At 46.0% G+C, this 15,670-nt stretch overlaps 1 protein-coding gene across 2 annotated transcripts; it reads right to left on the bottom strand.

Moving 5' to 3' along the window:
- Positions 1-1,493: 1,493 nt before the first annotated feature.
- rps24 (ribosomal protein S24) lies at positions 1,494-11,864 on the bottom strand. Of its 2 annotated transcripts, XM_085970541.1 has the most exons (7): positions 11,783-11,864; positions 8,100-8,165; positions 4,900-5,109; positions 4,694-4,804; positions 3,440-3,459; positions 1,928-1,961; positions 1,494-1,565 (listed from the first exon to the last, which is right to left on the bottom strand). In XM_085970541.1, the coding sequence occupies exons 1-5, from the start codon at positions 11,783-11,785 to the stop codon at positions 3,454-3,456; spliced, it is 396 nt and encodes a 131-aa protein (XP_085826667.1). In that variant the 5' UTR covers positions 11,786-11,864; the 3' UTR covers positions 1,494-1,565; positions 1,928-1,961; positions 3,440-3,453. The 2 variants fall into 2 exon arrangements, with proteins under 2 accessions (XP_085826667.1, XP_085826668.1); XM_085970542.1 differs by lacking the exon at positions 3,440-3,459.
- Positions 11,865-15,670: the final 3,806 nt, after the last annotated feature.

Below are 15,670 nucleotides of genomic sequence, written 5' to 3'. Positions count from 1 at the left end.
AACAACCAGAAGTGGACATCTTTAAACAGCACTCCTCCACAGGCCTCCCGACTGGAAAATGCCCGCTGAACCCATCGCTAAAAAACAGGCGCACAGGAAAAAGGAGAGTTTTGCATCGGGATGCAAACGGGGCGATGCGCCCAGAGATTACGTCATTATCTCCGGGCGCAGAAGATCGGGGTGAAAACCGGTAACGCCGCCACTAACCTCCCCCCCGAATTTCACAGAAGGTGCCGTTATTGTCTGGGTGGGGGGGCGCAAGCAAGGGGAATTTCACCCAATGTGTTGAGTATTTCATACAGGACATAACTGGGTCTTTTCCACTCTGACAAAGGCCATGGAGGGATTTGAACATGAGGATGCGAATTTTAAAATCAAGGTATAGCACGACCGGCAACAAACGTACGCCAGCGAGCACAGGGGCGATGGGACTTGGTGCAAGTTAGCAGGGTTTTGGATGGGCTGAGACGGGCGATATTGGAAGTAGACGGTCTCTGATGAAGAGCACATTGGGTCAGAACGTCAGGTCCAAATCCTGAGGTTGCGAACCAGTCTACTCAAGTCTGCAACGGTGGCCAGGGAAGGGGATGGAGTCGGTGGCTAGGGAAGAGTTTGTGGAGAGGATTGAAGGCAATGGCTTCAGTCTTTGCAATGTTTAATTGGAAGAAATTCCATTTCACCCAGGACTGGATGTCAGACAAGCAGTCGGACAAGTGGCACTGGAGGCGAGGTGTCGTTACCGTACCTGTAGAACCAGACGGGTTTCTGGACGATGCCACCAAGGGGCAGCGTGTAGATGAGAAATAGGAGGGGGCCATTGATAAGCTCAGAGGAAACTGGGGCAGGAATAGAAGCGACTGCAGGAGATTATCTGGCTACGACCAGATAGGCACGTACTCCATATAATTGTTCACAACTTTAAAAAAACGACCAGCTGCTTTCAGTAGGTGTAGCAGTCAGTCGGTGGAGAAAAAAAATAGCGGGCGGTGAATCATGGCACCAAGGGCAGGACGAGATACCAGCTGTTAGGGGATGCAAAGCAGATGAGCCAGGTTTAAATAGGAGGAATTTATCAGTCTGGTCAGGCGCCAACAGCCTGCTCTTTTCCAGTTACTAACGCAGTTCACAAATTAGTGAAGCATTTTTGGTACAATAGATTGCACCAAACTTGTGGACTTGGCTTAGAACTCAGCCCAGACTGATGGGATGAAAGCACCTGGTCCACTGCAAGGGCCATATGCAAATATTAATTTCATCTATGCTGTTAGTTTAATTGCTGCCCATTAATAGTGCTTCATAATGAATTTGCCCCCCACCTCTGCAAACTGATTTGCCATTTGCTAGAATATGCATACTGGGCAGCACAGCTGATTTGCATTCCTGTGAAGTAAAGTCCAGTGAAAGATTTGTTTTGTAAGGTTGTAAGTCAGCATGCTTTCTGTACATCCTCAACCACTCGAATCTGCACATGTACAACCAAACGATGACCAACATTTCATTTTTTATAGAATTTATTTGAGCACGCAGACAAATAATTACAGGTGGCGATCCATGGATAACTTAGCCTGTTAGCAAAGAGAGAAGAAAAAAATATATTAAAGTCTGCACCTTTACATCATCCATCCGACATTTCTGCTAAGTCAAGGGCATGCTTACAAAACATAACTTTCAAAATAAGATTATGCGAAAAAACATAGCAAATTGTTACAAGGTAACAGGCAGTTACACTTCCATTACCGCAATAGTTATTCTTAATCACAGTACATAGAAACATAGAAGATAGGAGCAGGAGTAGGCCATTCGGCCCCTCGAGCCTGCTCCGCCATTCAATGAGGTCATGGCTGATCATCCAAATTCAGTACCATGTCCCTGCCTTTTCCACCTGAAATGCAATCAAGGATGAATAAGTACATTGTCAAATACTTACATTTCAAGGAACCTTCACGTCATTCCCCATGTTACTGCGGCAAACAAAAGAAAGCAAAAAAAAAAATTAGCCAATTTACAAGAGTGATATTTCAAGTTCTTTTATCATTGGGCAGCAAAGCATCTGTCCATAAACCAAGAGTTTTCTTGCAATACCGCAGGGAGGCGATGTGACGGGCTAAATACTGCGCTATTTAGAGATAGGGAATGTGAGGAAGTCAGAAGATGCAGTGCCCAGAAAGCTTTATATACCGCCTAGCTACTGATCAAAGCAGCACTTGGAAGCCAGAACGTGAGCACCCAAAGGACCAAAATCCTCCAACGATTTTGAGATTGTATTTTCCACCATTCCCATCTTCAGATTGTGCACAATATCCCAGTTGCATACGACAGTCTTCAGTTTGCACTCTTTTTGGGGTTCCAGGCATTACAAAAATCTCACATTAAATAGGTGCAACTCTCTCCAGGACAGGATGGGTGGAAGTGAGGCAAACAGTTGGAGAAAACGTGTACCCAGTCACCGATTACCTCCGCACCATAAAAAAAGAGAAAAATGACCTCGAAGGGAAGGAATGGAAGCGCAAGACTCGCAGGTATCAATCTAAATTACAACCCCAACAAGTGAGCTCCAATTTATTAAGCCACATACCAAACAATGGTTTAAAATTAGTGATTAGGATCATGGCAGTGAAAATTTCGCAGTAACAGGCAACTTGTGTATTAAACCCGCTGCTGAAACCTGTTAACTGTGATGGCAGGAACGGGGTAAAAAGCAACAGGGACAGAGCAATGCAACATTTCAAGTGAGAAATGAAACCTGTTGCAGTCTGCAGGAGACGGATTCGCTATATACTTCATATTAAATGAAGTTTATCAATACAATGCCCTTTATATATAAATCTCAAGGTGCGGTACCTAAGCTTGTACAAATTGCACTGCCTTTAGCTATGATGTGAAGTTAAGGCATGTGTCGAGCTTAATTTCACATTTATTTACAACTCGGGGCATCCCCCCTTCCTTTTGCGTAGCCAATATGAATGCTGAGGTGACTGATGGGTTAGTAGATATTAGCTTGATACGTGAATATTGAGTCTTTTCCCAACTCCCTTTCACCCTACTCATTTCCTTCCCCCCCCCCATTGCATTGCAAGAGTTGATGCTTGTTTTCCAGCGAAGTTTACCTTTACAGCTGTGGGCCACTGTACATCTGAAGCTCAATTCAGCTTCAGTAACCAGCTCAAAAAGGTGAGCTTTAACCTTTCATCTGGCAAAGTTTGAGAGAACCACTTCACAATGACCACCAGATGGAGCATGTGGTCATTTCTTTTTTTAAAGAAATAAATCAAAAAAGTGAGTCTTGATTTGATCACAAAGCTGCACCGAATCTATGTGAAACACAGCAAACATGCAAAGCACCAAGCAGGGAACCAGTAAGCAACACAGCTAAATATGCAGGGTAAATCTTAAGTGATGTGCAGATTGTATCACCATCCTCATGCTTAGACTCCAGTACCTGCCACTGGTGCTTCATTTCTGAAGGACATATTCCATAAGAGCAACAAGAAAGGCAAAACAAAGTTATTGACTGAGATAAAGGAATAAATCGGACAAACAACTCTGAAAACTTAAGCCATTAGTAACCAGTAGCGAACATTAGAGTATTAGATACCAAACTCACAACAAAGAGGAAGAATGACCTACTACAGGAAACTCTCGATTTACCGGCACCTAAATAACCGAAAATCTCTGTTAACCGGCAAAATTCAGGAGTAGGTTCAGGTTAAGTTTTACTTCATATTAGTGGCCGTTCCTGGATCTGTGGCTGTGTAACCGGGGTTCCTGCACTTGTTGCTAAGCAACAGGGACGCTTGGTCTGTGGCCGGAGCTCCTGCACATGTTGCTAAGCAACAGGGAAGCCTGGATTTGTTGCTGTGTATGGAGCTCTCGTACCTTTTAACTATATCTCTCTGTAATCCGGACTTTTTGATAAACCGGCACCACGCCGGTCCCGGATAATAGAGTTTCCTGTAACTACTTTATGGCACAAAGTCACAACAAACACTCAAACATTTAGCGTGCTGGTGAATTCTAGTGTGGCTGAAAAAAAAAATTCACACCAAGCCAGGGGTGTCCAATCTTTTGGAACTGGTGCCAGATACAGACAAGAATAAGTGCCGTCCAGCTACAAAGCCCGAAAATCCGGAAGCTTCGCGTGTTGGGACTCAAAAGACTGGTATAAAGCCCGTGAACAGCCTTTTCCAGTCCTCGTGGCCCCAACACTCAAAAGCTGAAGTTGACTTGGCACACGGAACCAAAAAAGGAGCTTTGCGGGCTGGATCACAGAGGCTTGTTGGTCACGCTCAGACACCCCTGTGCCAAGCTGCACTCATAAGCAGCTCCAGCGTGAAAAGACTACTTTGATGCGGTTTGAGAAGCTCCTCATTTTAAGACATGCTACTTTAGGGGGCGAGAGTCAGTGGGAGAAATGGCATTTACATCGAATCAAGTGTGAATGCGCATATTTATACTAGCGATTCTATGTAGCTGCCAGAAAAGCCAAACGTATTAGTAAACTGGACACTAAAGCACCTACACACAATCAGTTAATTACCTTCTGCGGTCCAGAAAAAAAAAGATAGCAAACATGAACAAAAAAAGGGACAGAACTGAAAATGAAGCTCTCAAATGGAAATAGTTCAACCAAAAACCTAATTTATGAAACAGAATACAAAGCACAATCATATTTCACCGACAACAGCTTTCATACCTTCTTGCCAGCACCGACGTTAGCTTTAGCTGTACCCCGAACTTTCTTCATTCTGTTCTTGCGTTCCTTTCGTTGTTTCCTGGAAACCTTCTTCCTCTCCAACAGACCGTGCTAAAACCACAACGGGGAGGGGGCACAGATCAGTAACGGATATGGAGGCAAGCACCCGGAAACACCCGCCGAGGCAGACAATTTGGCATTCTCACCCTCGCCAGCCTGTGTTTTGGTTCATTCTTCTTAGCGTAATCCAAGGAATCGTAGACCATGGCAAATCCTGTCGTTTTGCCGCCGCCAAATTGCGTCCGGAAGCCAAAAACAAACACGACATCCGGCGTCGTCTTGTACATTTTGGCCAACTTTTCCCGGATTTCTGTCTTGGGGACTGTGGCTTTGCCGGGGTGGAGGACATCGACAACCTGTAGTAAAGCGAAGGTTTGAGAGTGAGTACAATACCGAAATTCGTCCCGTAAATTTCACGAAAATAAAATGAGATTCCTACAACGGCCCAGAGGCACATGATGCTGCACCAAGAGGCCCAGCCAATGTCAGGAACCACACGCCCCCCTCTCGCAATCCCCAGCGAGCTCCCAATATTAGACGATGCCATCAGGGAATGAACTCAACAAGAGGAAGATATTAGGGCAATATCAATCCAGACTGCGGTCACACCTGACCAACCTGACACAGGTACGGTGGATGGCACTTTTTGCAGGTTTCAGGAGTGTCAAAATCAGAGAAAACAGCACAAAGAGAATATATAGTAGACGATGTTCCTTCCAAGCTGCGTGGCCGCGCAGTAATGGGAAAGGTCCCGTGCAGGCCGCTCACCGGCTTCTCCATGTAAATATCGCACATGCGCGGAAATTTAAAGGGACCGCGCACTAAAAGAAACAGGCCGCGCAGAACAGGGAACACTGATAGTAGATATAATCAGTGATGTGAGTCAAGTTCCCTCTACTGTCTAAAGAAGGCAAGAAAAGCACCACCAGTGTGAATCAGGTAACACTGTGACTGAATGAGACTGCTACGTTGAGCAGATCAGAGACGATTCACAAGATTAATTCCAGAGATGAGGGGGTTGATTTATGAAGAAAGGTTGAGCAGGCTGGGCCTATACTCATTGGAGTTTAGAAGAATGAGAGGTGATCTTATTGAAACATAAAAGACACTGAGGGGGCTCGACAAGGTAGATGCAGAGAGGATGTTTCCCCTCGTGGGGAAATCTAGAACTCGGGGGCACAGTTTCAGAATAAAGGGTCGCCCTTTTAGAACTGAGATGAGGAGGAATTTCTTCTCTCAGAGGGTCGTAAATCTGTGGAATTCTCTGCCCCAGAGAGCCGTGGAGGCTGGGTCATTAAATACATTTAAGGTGGAGATAGACAAGATTTCTGCAAGATAAGGGAGTGAAGGGTTATGGGGAGCAGGCAGGGCAGTGGCTTTGAGCCCAAGATCAGCCATGATCTTATTGAATGGCAGAGCAGGCTCGAGGGGCCAAGTGGCCTATTCCTGCTCCTATTTCTTATGTTCTTATGTACTTAACTGACGTTTTTCTCATTTGCACAAAAGGGTATCATAGGTGTCCTGGCTGGAATCAAATACTGATGTGAAGGGATTGTCCTACAGGAAACTTTTTTAAAATCCGGCACAGACAGGACCGACGTGCCGGTTCATCAAAAATTCCGGATAACCAAAAGCTATAGTAAAAGATACGGAGAGCTGACAGCTCCGTATATAGCAACAAACCCTGTTGCTTAGCAACAAGTGCAGAACAATGGCCACAAGTTCCAAGCGCCTCTGTAGCTTAGCAACAGCTGCAGCCACACCCTTGCACAGCAACAGATGGAGGAAGGCAAGTAATATGAAGTATGAACCTACTCCTGCATTTTGCCGGTTAACTGAGATTTCCGGTTATTTAAGTGCCGGTAAATCGAAAGTTTCCTGTAACTCACTGCACCACATCCTCCCCTTCATACTATGGCGAATGAGAACTATAACCTCAAAACAGCAAGACGACCACAATTCAACATTACATTCCTGTAGTTTATTGTTGCTTTTGCACCACAAAATTCAGTTCAACCATTTCCCCTTGTGAATCCAAATCACAAGCAATGAAGATCCAGAGGGAGCAAGCAGTTGTTTCACCTTTATAGTGTAAAAGCTCAGAGTGTACCGATTTTGAGATGGGGAATGAGTAAAAAAAAACATTTATGTTAAAGCTGCACAAACAGGCCTGACCATCGCAGCCAATCAATGATGGACATTTCAACACAAGTCCTAGGGGCAATCATCTGGGATTGCCTTCAAACATTCCAATTGTTCTATCACATTAGTTCCAGTAGCTAATCTACAATACGAGTTCCCCAAAACCTGTAAACAGATACATTATTTAGGGAGTTTAAAAGCTGTTTTTACAGTTATCTCAAGAGCACAGGCCTCTCGCCCGAGCCTGAAAGTTGTGGGTTCAAGTCCCACTCCAGAGACTTGAGCACAAAAATCTCAGCTGACACTGTCAGTGCAGTGCTGAGGGAGTGCCGCACTGTCAGAGGTGCCGTCTTTCAGATGAGACGTTAAACCGAGGCCCCGTCTGCTCTCAGGTGGATGTAAAACATCCCATGGAACTATTTCGAAGAAGAGCAGGGGAGTTGTCCCCGGTGTTCTGGCCAACATTTATCCCTCAATCATCAGCACTAAAACAGGTTATCAGGTCATGATCACATTGCTGTTTGTGGGAGCTTGCTAGGTGCAAAATTGGTTGCCACTTTTCCTACATTACAACAGTGACTACACTTCAAAAAATACTTAATTGGCTGTAAAGCGCTTTGGGACATCCAGAGGTCATGAAAGGTGCTACAGTATATAAATGCAAGTCTTTCTTTTTGCTGAACTATTTGCCAATCTACTGAAGGATTAGAATTATCCTCAGGCTCCCACAGATACAATGTAACTTTCCATGTGTAAACGGAGTACGGTCACTTTTTCTTTTTAAATGGAGAAACTTATGTGAAAGGCCACCACCATGTTTGACAAGAGTTGGAAACAAGGTAAAGCAGGAAGCATTGGGGAGGCTACACCAAGTCTTGGTTCTTCAAATACCGAAAACCGTAGGAAAAAAAGGGAAGAGTGAGGATCGGAAGGAGTTCCACATGAGGCCTTGGTACAGGGTAAGTGAAAGTAGGGACAGTATGATGTCACAATTTCAACAAGGTCACAGCAAAGCAGAAGAATGTGTAGGACAATAGGCTTGCAGTTTTGGAGAAACAAGTTAAGACCAGCACCGACAACAGTGTTGATGTGAGTAGTGTGTGCGAGAGGGAGAAAGAAAGTTGTCAGGTGAGCCCTTTTTGTATCCTTACGGAAATATAACAGATATAATAGACAAAGGGAAGAGTCAGATATTTCTACTCACCATTTGCTTGCGTTGGAGCAAGCGGTTGGTCATAAACTTTCTAGTTCTGACGGTCACGGTGTCATTCTGCAGTGTAGAAACAGCAAACATTTAGAAGATGTTGAGCACGCAAGTTACTGCTGAACAATTAACTGGAGTACCATTCGCTGCTAGCAAGATCACCCATCAGACGTGGATCACTGGTAACATCCTCCCCCGAGTCAGGTGGTCATGGGCTCAAGCCCCACTCCAGGTACTTGAGCACATAACCTAAGCTGACACTCCAGTGCAGTACTGAGGGAGTGCTGCACTGTCGGAGGTGCCGTCTTTTGGATGCAACATTAAACCGAGGCCCCGTCTGCCATCTCAGGGGAAGTAAAAGATCCCATGGCACTATTTCGAAGAGGAGCAGGGGAGTTATCCCCGGTGTCCTGGTCAATATTTATCCCGCAACCAAAATCAAACAGATTATCTGGCCATTATTGCATTGCTGTTTGTGGGAGCTTGCTGTGCGCAAATTGGCTGCCGCGTTTCCTACATTACAACAGTGACAACACTTCAAAAAGTACTTCATTGGCTGTAAAGCGCTATGGGACGCCCAGAGATCATGAAAGGCGTTATAGAAATGCAAGTCTTTCTTTTACTCAGGGACTATACAAGACAAATACTGGAGCAACAAAGGCAAATTAACATTCGTCTACCTGCAACACTGGAGATACGCTTCGACTAGCAACCTCTATCACCGATTCTGTTGATGGTTAGACTGACTATCAGACATCAAGTAAAGAGAAGTCAGAACTTTTCCCAACTGAGCAGACACATACCCATCCTTTTCAACTCCTACCTTGCACTGCGTACACTTTCCCCCTAACTTCATACCTCTTCTAGGATGCTTGCTCAATCTGAACCAGACAGAGTACATTATTTGTGTCCTGCTTAGCTTAGAGTCAACCCCCATTTCCTAACCATCACTAAGGTCACTCTGCAATTACTGTCCACCTCCATCCCTACCTCACTCCCACCGATGAAACCCTTGCCCGGGCTTTTGCCACCTCAAGGCTCGATTTCTTACCATCTCCCTGTAACTCCTCTGTCCCATTTCAGTCTGAACCCCACTCGACCCGAGACAACCTCCTCTGCCCCATTTCAGTCTGAACCCCACTCGACCCGAGACAACCTCCTCTGCCCCATGTCTCAACCCCACTCGACCTGAGACAACCTCCTATGCCCCATGTCTCAGTCTCAACCCCACTCGACCCGAGACAACCTCCTCTGCCCCATGTCTCAGTCTCAACCCCACTCGACCCGAGACAACCTCCTCTGCCCCATGTCTCAGTCTCAACCCCACTCGACCCGAGACAACCTCCTCTGTCCCATTTGTCTATATGAAACCATGACAAAGCCTTCAGCCACTTCGGTCCTATTCTCTAGAACGCCGTCCCTAAACTCCCCCCCCCCCCGATATTTCTCTCCCCTCGTTTTAAAGTCTCTTTAAAACGATATTTCAACCAGCCTCTCCCAACTCTTAATACTACCACTCTGCATCCAAACATTAAAGATGGCTTGTTGTCAAAGGAGACGACCCAAAAAATCCATAAGGCCGCATAGGTTTCCACCCCCCCCCCCCCCCCACAATAGTGGCTCAGTGGGTAGCACCCTCACCCGAGTCAGAAGGTCATGGGCTCAAGTCCCACTCCAGAGACTTGAGCACAAAAATCTCAGCTGACATGGTCAGTGCAGTGTTGAGGGAGTGCTGCACTGTCGGAGGGCCTTGGTGAGACCACAGCTTGAGTATTGTGTGCAGTTTTGGTCGCCTTATCGGAGGAAGGATGTTCTTGCCATGGAGGGAGTGCAGCGAAGATTCACCAGACTGATACCTGGGATGGCAGGAATGACGTATGACGAGAGATTGGGTCGATTGGGCTTATACTCGCTGGAGTTTAGAAGAATGAGAGGGGATCTCATTGAAACGTATAAAATTCTAACAGGACTAGGTGCAGGAAGGATGTTCCCGATGGTAGGGGAGTCCAGAACCAGGGGTCACAGTCTAAGGATAAGGGGTAAGCCATTTAGGACAGAGATGAGGAGGAATTTCTTCACCCAGACAGTGGTGAACCTGTGGAATTCTCTACCACAGAAGGCAGTTGAGGCCAATCATTAAATATATTCAAGAAGGAGTTAGATATATTTCTTAAGGCTAAAGGGATCAAGGGATATGGGGAGAAGGCAGGGACAGGGTACTGAATTTGGATGATCAGCCATGATCGCATTATATGGCGGAGCAGGCTCGAGGGGCCGAATGGCTTACTCCTGCTCCTATCTTCTATGAAACGTTAAACCGAGGACCCGTCTGCTCTCAGGCGGACATATAAGATCCCATGGCACCATTTCGAAGAAGAGCAGGGGAGTTATCCCCGGTGTCCTGGGGCCAATATTTCTCTCAACCAACATAACAAAAAAGCAGATTATCTGGTCAGCATCACATTGCTGTTTGTGGGAGCTTGCTGTGCGCGAATTGGCTGCCGCGTTTCCCACAATACAACAGTGACACCACTCCAAAAGTACTTCATTGGCTGTGAAGGGCTTTGGGACGTCTGATGGTCGTGAAAGGCGCTATAGAAATGCAAGTCTTTCTTTCTTTATTAATTGATATAAAGAAGGTACTATAGGAGCGAGGGCAGAGTCCTGGGCAATCTCTAAGTTAATGATATAAGTGTCAGAGGAAGAGCCATCATTTACATCACAGACAGAACTATTTCGGGGAAACTGATTAGCTTTGGTGGGACACTATAGAAATGCAAAATAACACGGTGGCATAGTGGTTAGCACTGTTGCCTCACAGCACCAGGGACCCGGGTTCAAATCCAGCCTCGGGTGACTGTGCAAACTCCACACAGACATTCTCCCCGTGTTTGCGTGGGTTTCCTCCGGGTGCTCCGGTTTCCTCCCACAGTCCAAAGGTGTGCGGGTTAGGTTGATTGGCTATGATAAATTGACCCTTAGTGTTAGGGGGATTAAATACGTGGGGTTACGGGGATCGGGTGGGATATGTGTCGGTGCAGGCTCGATGGGCCGAAATGGCCTCTATCTGCATTGTGGGGTTTCTGTGATTTCTGTGAACAACAGAAAATGCAAGACTGTCTATTGGGAAACAAACTAAAATAAGTTCTTCTAGTTTGGAGTGCTACTCCACTTGGACTCGCAGTAACCAACAGCCTCTCGAGTTACACTGCCACCCTCCCCAATCACTTTACATCAAGATGAAAGTTGTAGCAGGACTGCCAACTCTTAATATCACTGGATCTCTCGGTCCAAATGAGGGAGGCTCCAATAGTAACAGCTCCATAACAAGTTGGGACCAGTGCTGGGCACACTCAGCCCCAGCTCCGAGGGGCTGGAACGACAGAAAACAACACACCAAACCTTATCCGAGTCACATTCTGCCCCCCCAGTTACTATCTAAAACCCCAATCAGTTCAAACCGAGCCTGATTTCAAGGCGAACTCGGTTGCTCGGCTGGCAAAGCCCAGGCCCGCGGGCGGGGAGACACCATCACCACCTCTCGGGGAGTTTATGACATTCAGCGAATAAATACACCCAAAAAATACATCGGCCGATTCACTCGGCCCACACTTGGCCAGCCGCCGAGGGCGGATGGCCGCGGATGGCGGTGATTTTCAGCGGATTCTCCGGCTGTCTCTCACCATCTTTGCTGCCGCTTCGGTCCAGGGCTCGGAAAAGGAAGGAGGACCCCACGCCTGTCAATCATAAGCGCCGGCGGGCGGGCCGCGCAACTGCCTGAGATTTGCCTCACACTCTTTTAACATTTTGTAAATTAAAAAAATAAATAAAAGCCCACACAGGTATTTGCAGGAAGCCCACACGTCTGGTGTTTTTTTTTGTGACTGTGTGTTTTCTGTATCATACAGCACAGAAGGAGGCCGTTCTGCCCATCAACAACTTGCATTTATACAGCGCCTTTCGCATAGCGAAACGCCCCAAGACAAAAAAAAAAATTTGACACCCAGCCACGGAAGGAGATGTTAGGGCAGATTGCCAAAAGCTTGGTCAAAGAAGTAGGTTTTAAAAAAAAACCTTGCATTTATATAGCACCATTTCAGACCACTGGACATCCCAAAGCACTTTTACAGCCAATGAAGTACTTTTTTCAAGTGTAGTCACTGTTGTAATGTAGGAAACGCAGCAGCTAATTTGCGCACAGCAAGCTCCCACAAACAGCAGTGTGATAACAACCAGATAATCTGTTTTTGTGATGTTGATTGAGGGATAAATATTGGCCAGGACACTGGGGATAACTCCCCTGTTGCTCTTCGGAATAGTGCCATGGGATCTTTTACGTCCACCTGAAAGGGCAGACAGGGCCTCGGTTTAACGTCTCATCCGAAAGACGGCACCTCAGACAGTGCAGCACTCTCTCAGCACTGCACTGAAGTGTCAGCCTAGATTTTTGTGCTCAAAGTCCCTGGAGTGGAACTTGAACCCACAACCTTCTAACTCAGAGGTGAGGGTGCTTCCCTCTGAGCCACAGATGACACTAGGAGCATCTTAAAAGAGGAAAGAGAGGTGGAGAGGCTGAGATATTTAGGAAGGGAATTCCAGAGCTTAGGGCCTTAGCAACAGAAGGCACGGCCACCAATGGTGGAGTGATTTTCATCAGAGATCCTCAAGAGGGCAGAATTAGAGGAGCGCAGATATCTCGGGGGGTTGTGGGGCTGGAGGAGATTACAGAGATGGGGAGGGGTGAGGCCATGGAGGGATTTGAAAACAAGGATGAGAATTTTGAAATCGAAGTGCTGCTTAACCGGGAGCCAGTGTAGATCATGGCTGTGCCGGCTCATTGAAAGAGCTATCCAATTAATCCCACTTTTTCGCAATAGCCCTGCATTTTTTTTTCCTTTTCAAGTATCCAACTCCCTTTTGAAAAGTTACTGCGCCATCTGCTTCCACCACCCTTTCAGGCAGTGCATTTCCATATCATAACAACTCGCTGCTTAAAAACAATTATCCTCATCTCCCCTCTGCAATCCCTCATTTGATGAATGGATCCAAGTGTGTAAAAAAAAATCTTCGTTGTGCAGCATATCGGAACACTAATGTGCTGTGCTATGGACTAATGGGACATATGGTTTGTGATTTCTTCCTCCCCCTATTCCTAAGAGGTAGGGTTGCCACTCGTCCTGATTTCATCTGGACAGTCTCGATTTTGGATCTTGATTCCACTGTCCCGATTGAACCTTGCAGGTACATTCCTTTGTCCCGACTTTCAGTTTCAGTTGCGGTTTTTCAGACAAAGTAGATTAATTTACCAACGTACTATTTTCCCCTGAGATGAGCTTCCAACCACATATCCGCTCCATCACCAAGACCGCCTAGTTCCAACTCTGTAACATTGCTCATCTACACCCCTGCCTCAGCTTATAGAAACATAGAAACATAGAAGATAGGAGCAGGAGTAGGCCATTCGGCCCTTCGAGCCTGCTCCGCCATTCAACGAGATCATGGCTGATCATCCAAACCCTAGCACCCGGTCCCTACACCGACAGCCATCCCACCCAAGCCCTATCCCCGTAACCCCGTAACCCCACGTATTTAATCCCCCCTAACACTAAGGGCCAATTTTTATCATGGCCAATCAAACTAACCCGCACATCTTTGGACTGTGGGAGGAAACCGGAGCACCCGGAGGAAACCCACGCAAACACGGGGAGAATGTGCAAACTCCACACAGACAGTCACCCGAGGCCGGATTTGAACCCGGGTCCCTGGCGCTGTGAGGCAACAGTGCTAATCTGTTGCTGAAACCCTGATCAGTACCTTTTTTACCTCTAGACCTGACTATTCCAACGCACTCCTGGCTGGCCTTCCATCTTCCACTTTCCATAAACTTGATTTCATCCTTACTCGCACCAAATCCCATCACCCCTGTGCGTGCTGACCTACATTGGCTCCCAGTCTGGCAATGGCTCGATTTTAAAATTCTCATCCTTGTTTTCAAATCTCTCCATGGCCTCGCCCCTCCCTATCTCTGTAACCTCCTCCAGCCATACTGAGATCTCTGTGCTCCTCCAATTCTGGCCTCTTGCGTGTCCTTGATTTTAATCGCCCCCACCACTGGCGACCGTGCCTTCAGCTGCCTAAGTCCTAAGCTCTGGAATTCCTGCCCTAAACTTCTAGACCTCTCTACCACTCTCTTCTCCTTTAAGACGCTCCTTAAAACCTACCTCTTGTCACCTGTCCTAATATCTGCTGTTTTCTACATTACAATAGAGACTACACTTTGAAAAGTACTTAATTGATTGTAAAGTGCTGTGAGATATCCTAAGGTCATGAAAGGTGTTATATAAATGCAAGTCTTTCTTTCTTTAACTCAGGAGTCAGGTCCCATCAGAAGGCTGTTGCATGGTATTACAGATGGAGAATAACTGCAGTTCAGTGTGCACTCTGGTTTAAAAATTGCTTAGGCAGTTTGCTGGATCTTTTCGATGCACTGTAAACCTCAGTATTGAGTCTTCTTAATATTATGAAAAAACGCAATCTGCCACTCACTCTTTCCTAACTAAAGAGCCACAAACTTCAGTGGAGCAGTTCCCTTCTAGCTGGGAGCCCTGATGAAGTGGTTCGCCAGTAGGTTGTTTGAGAAAAGTTGTAATTCAGATTAACAAGAAAAAAATATTTTTTAATGAAGGCAATACTTTACATGGTAAGTTTTTAATCGCATAATATTGTTCTTCTTTGAAATTTGGAGGGTCTGTTAAGAGAGCTGCGACCATCCGTCACATCATCACAGCAGCATCCAATGACAAACTCTTTGAACACAATGCAACTCTCAGTCTAGCTACGGAAATACATTTTACAGAAACACTTCTGCCATTTCCTCGTGGCCATACATGAAGAAAACGGTATGCAAGCAAATGGAGGTATAAAGTTTGACTTAGCAAAGTTTTCAAAATACCCAGATTTGGAAACAGATCTATCATTTGTTCACCCAGCACATCATCTGACAGACACTGTGGTAATACTTTGGGAACAATACAGAAAATATATCGCATGATTATGCAGATAATCTTCATTGCTCTTTTTCCAAATGCCAACTCCAAAAATCACATGGTTGATCAATAATTGAGGGCGACAAGAACCAGGAAGTGAGAGGAGTGAAATTAAGTTAAAAAAAAGACTTGCATGCTTTACAGCTAATTAAGTAATTTTTGAAGTGTAGTCACTGTTGTAATGTAGGAAACGCGGCAGCCAATTTGAGCACAGCAAGCTCCCACAAAAACAATGTGATAATGACCAGACCATGTTTTTTTGTAATGTTGATTGAGGGATAAATATTGGCCCAGGACACTGGGGATAACTCTCCTGCTCTTCTTCGAAATAGTGGCATGGGATCTTTTACGTCCACCTGAGAGAGAGCAGACGGGGGCTTCGGTTTAACGTCTCGTCCAAAAAAATGCACCTCCGCACTGCGCTGGAGTGTCAACTTAGATTTTTGTGCTCAAGTCCCTGAAGTGGGACTTGAACCCACAACCTTATGACTCAGAAGGAAACAACATAAAAACATAGAAGATAGG

This window comes from Somniosus microcephalus, chromosome 29, assembly GCF_052327205.1.
Source record: "Somniosus microcephalus isolate GS21.2 chromosome 29, FLI_Smic_1.0, whole genome shotgun sequence".
In the NCBI taxonomy this organism is placed as follows: domain Eukaryota; kingdom Metazoa; phylum Chordata; class Chondrichthyes; order Squaliformes; family Somniosidae; genus Somniosus; species Somniosus microcephalus.
This window is presented reverse-complemented; position numbering and strand designations above follow the sequence as displayed.

Coding starts and splice junctions, on each gene's coding strand:
- rps24 (XM_085970541.1), bottom strand. Junction 5,110..8,099: donor TGCTCCAACGCAAGCAAATG/GTGAGTAGAAAT, acceptor GCTTTACTACAG/GTTGTCGATGTCCTCCACCC. Junction 4,805..4,899: donor CAAAACACAGGCTGGCGAGG/GTGAGAATGCCA, acceptor TTGTGGTTTTAG/CACGGTCTGTTGGAGAGGAA.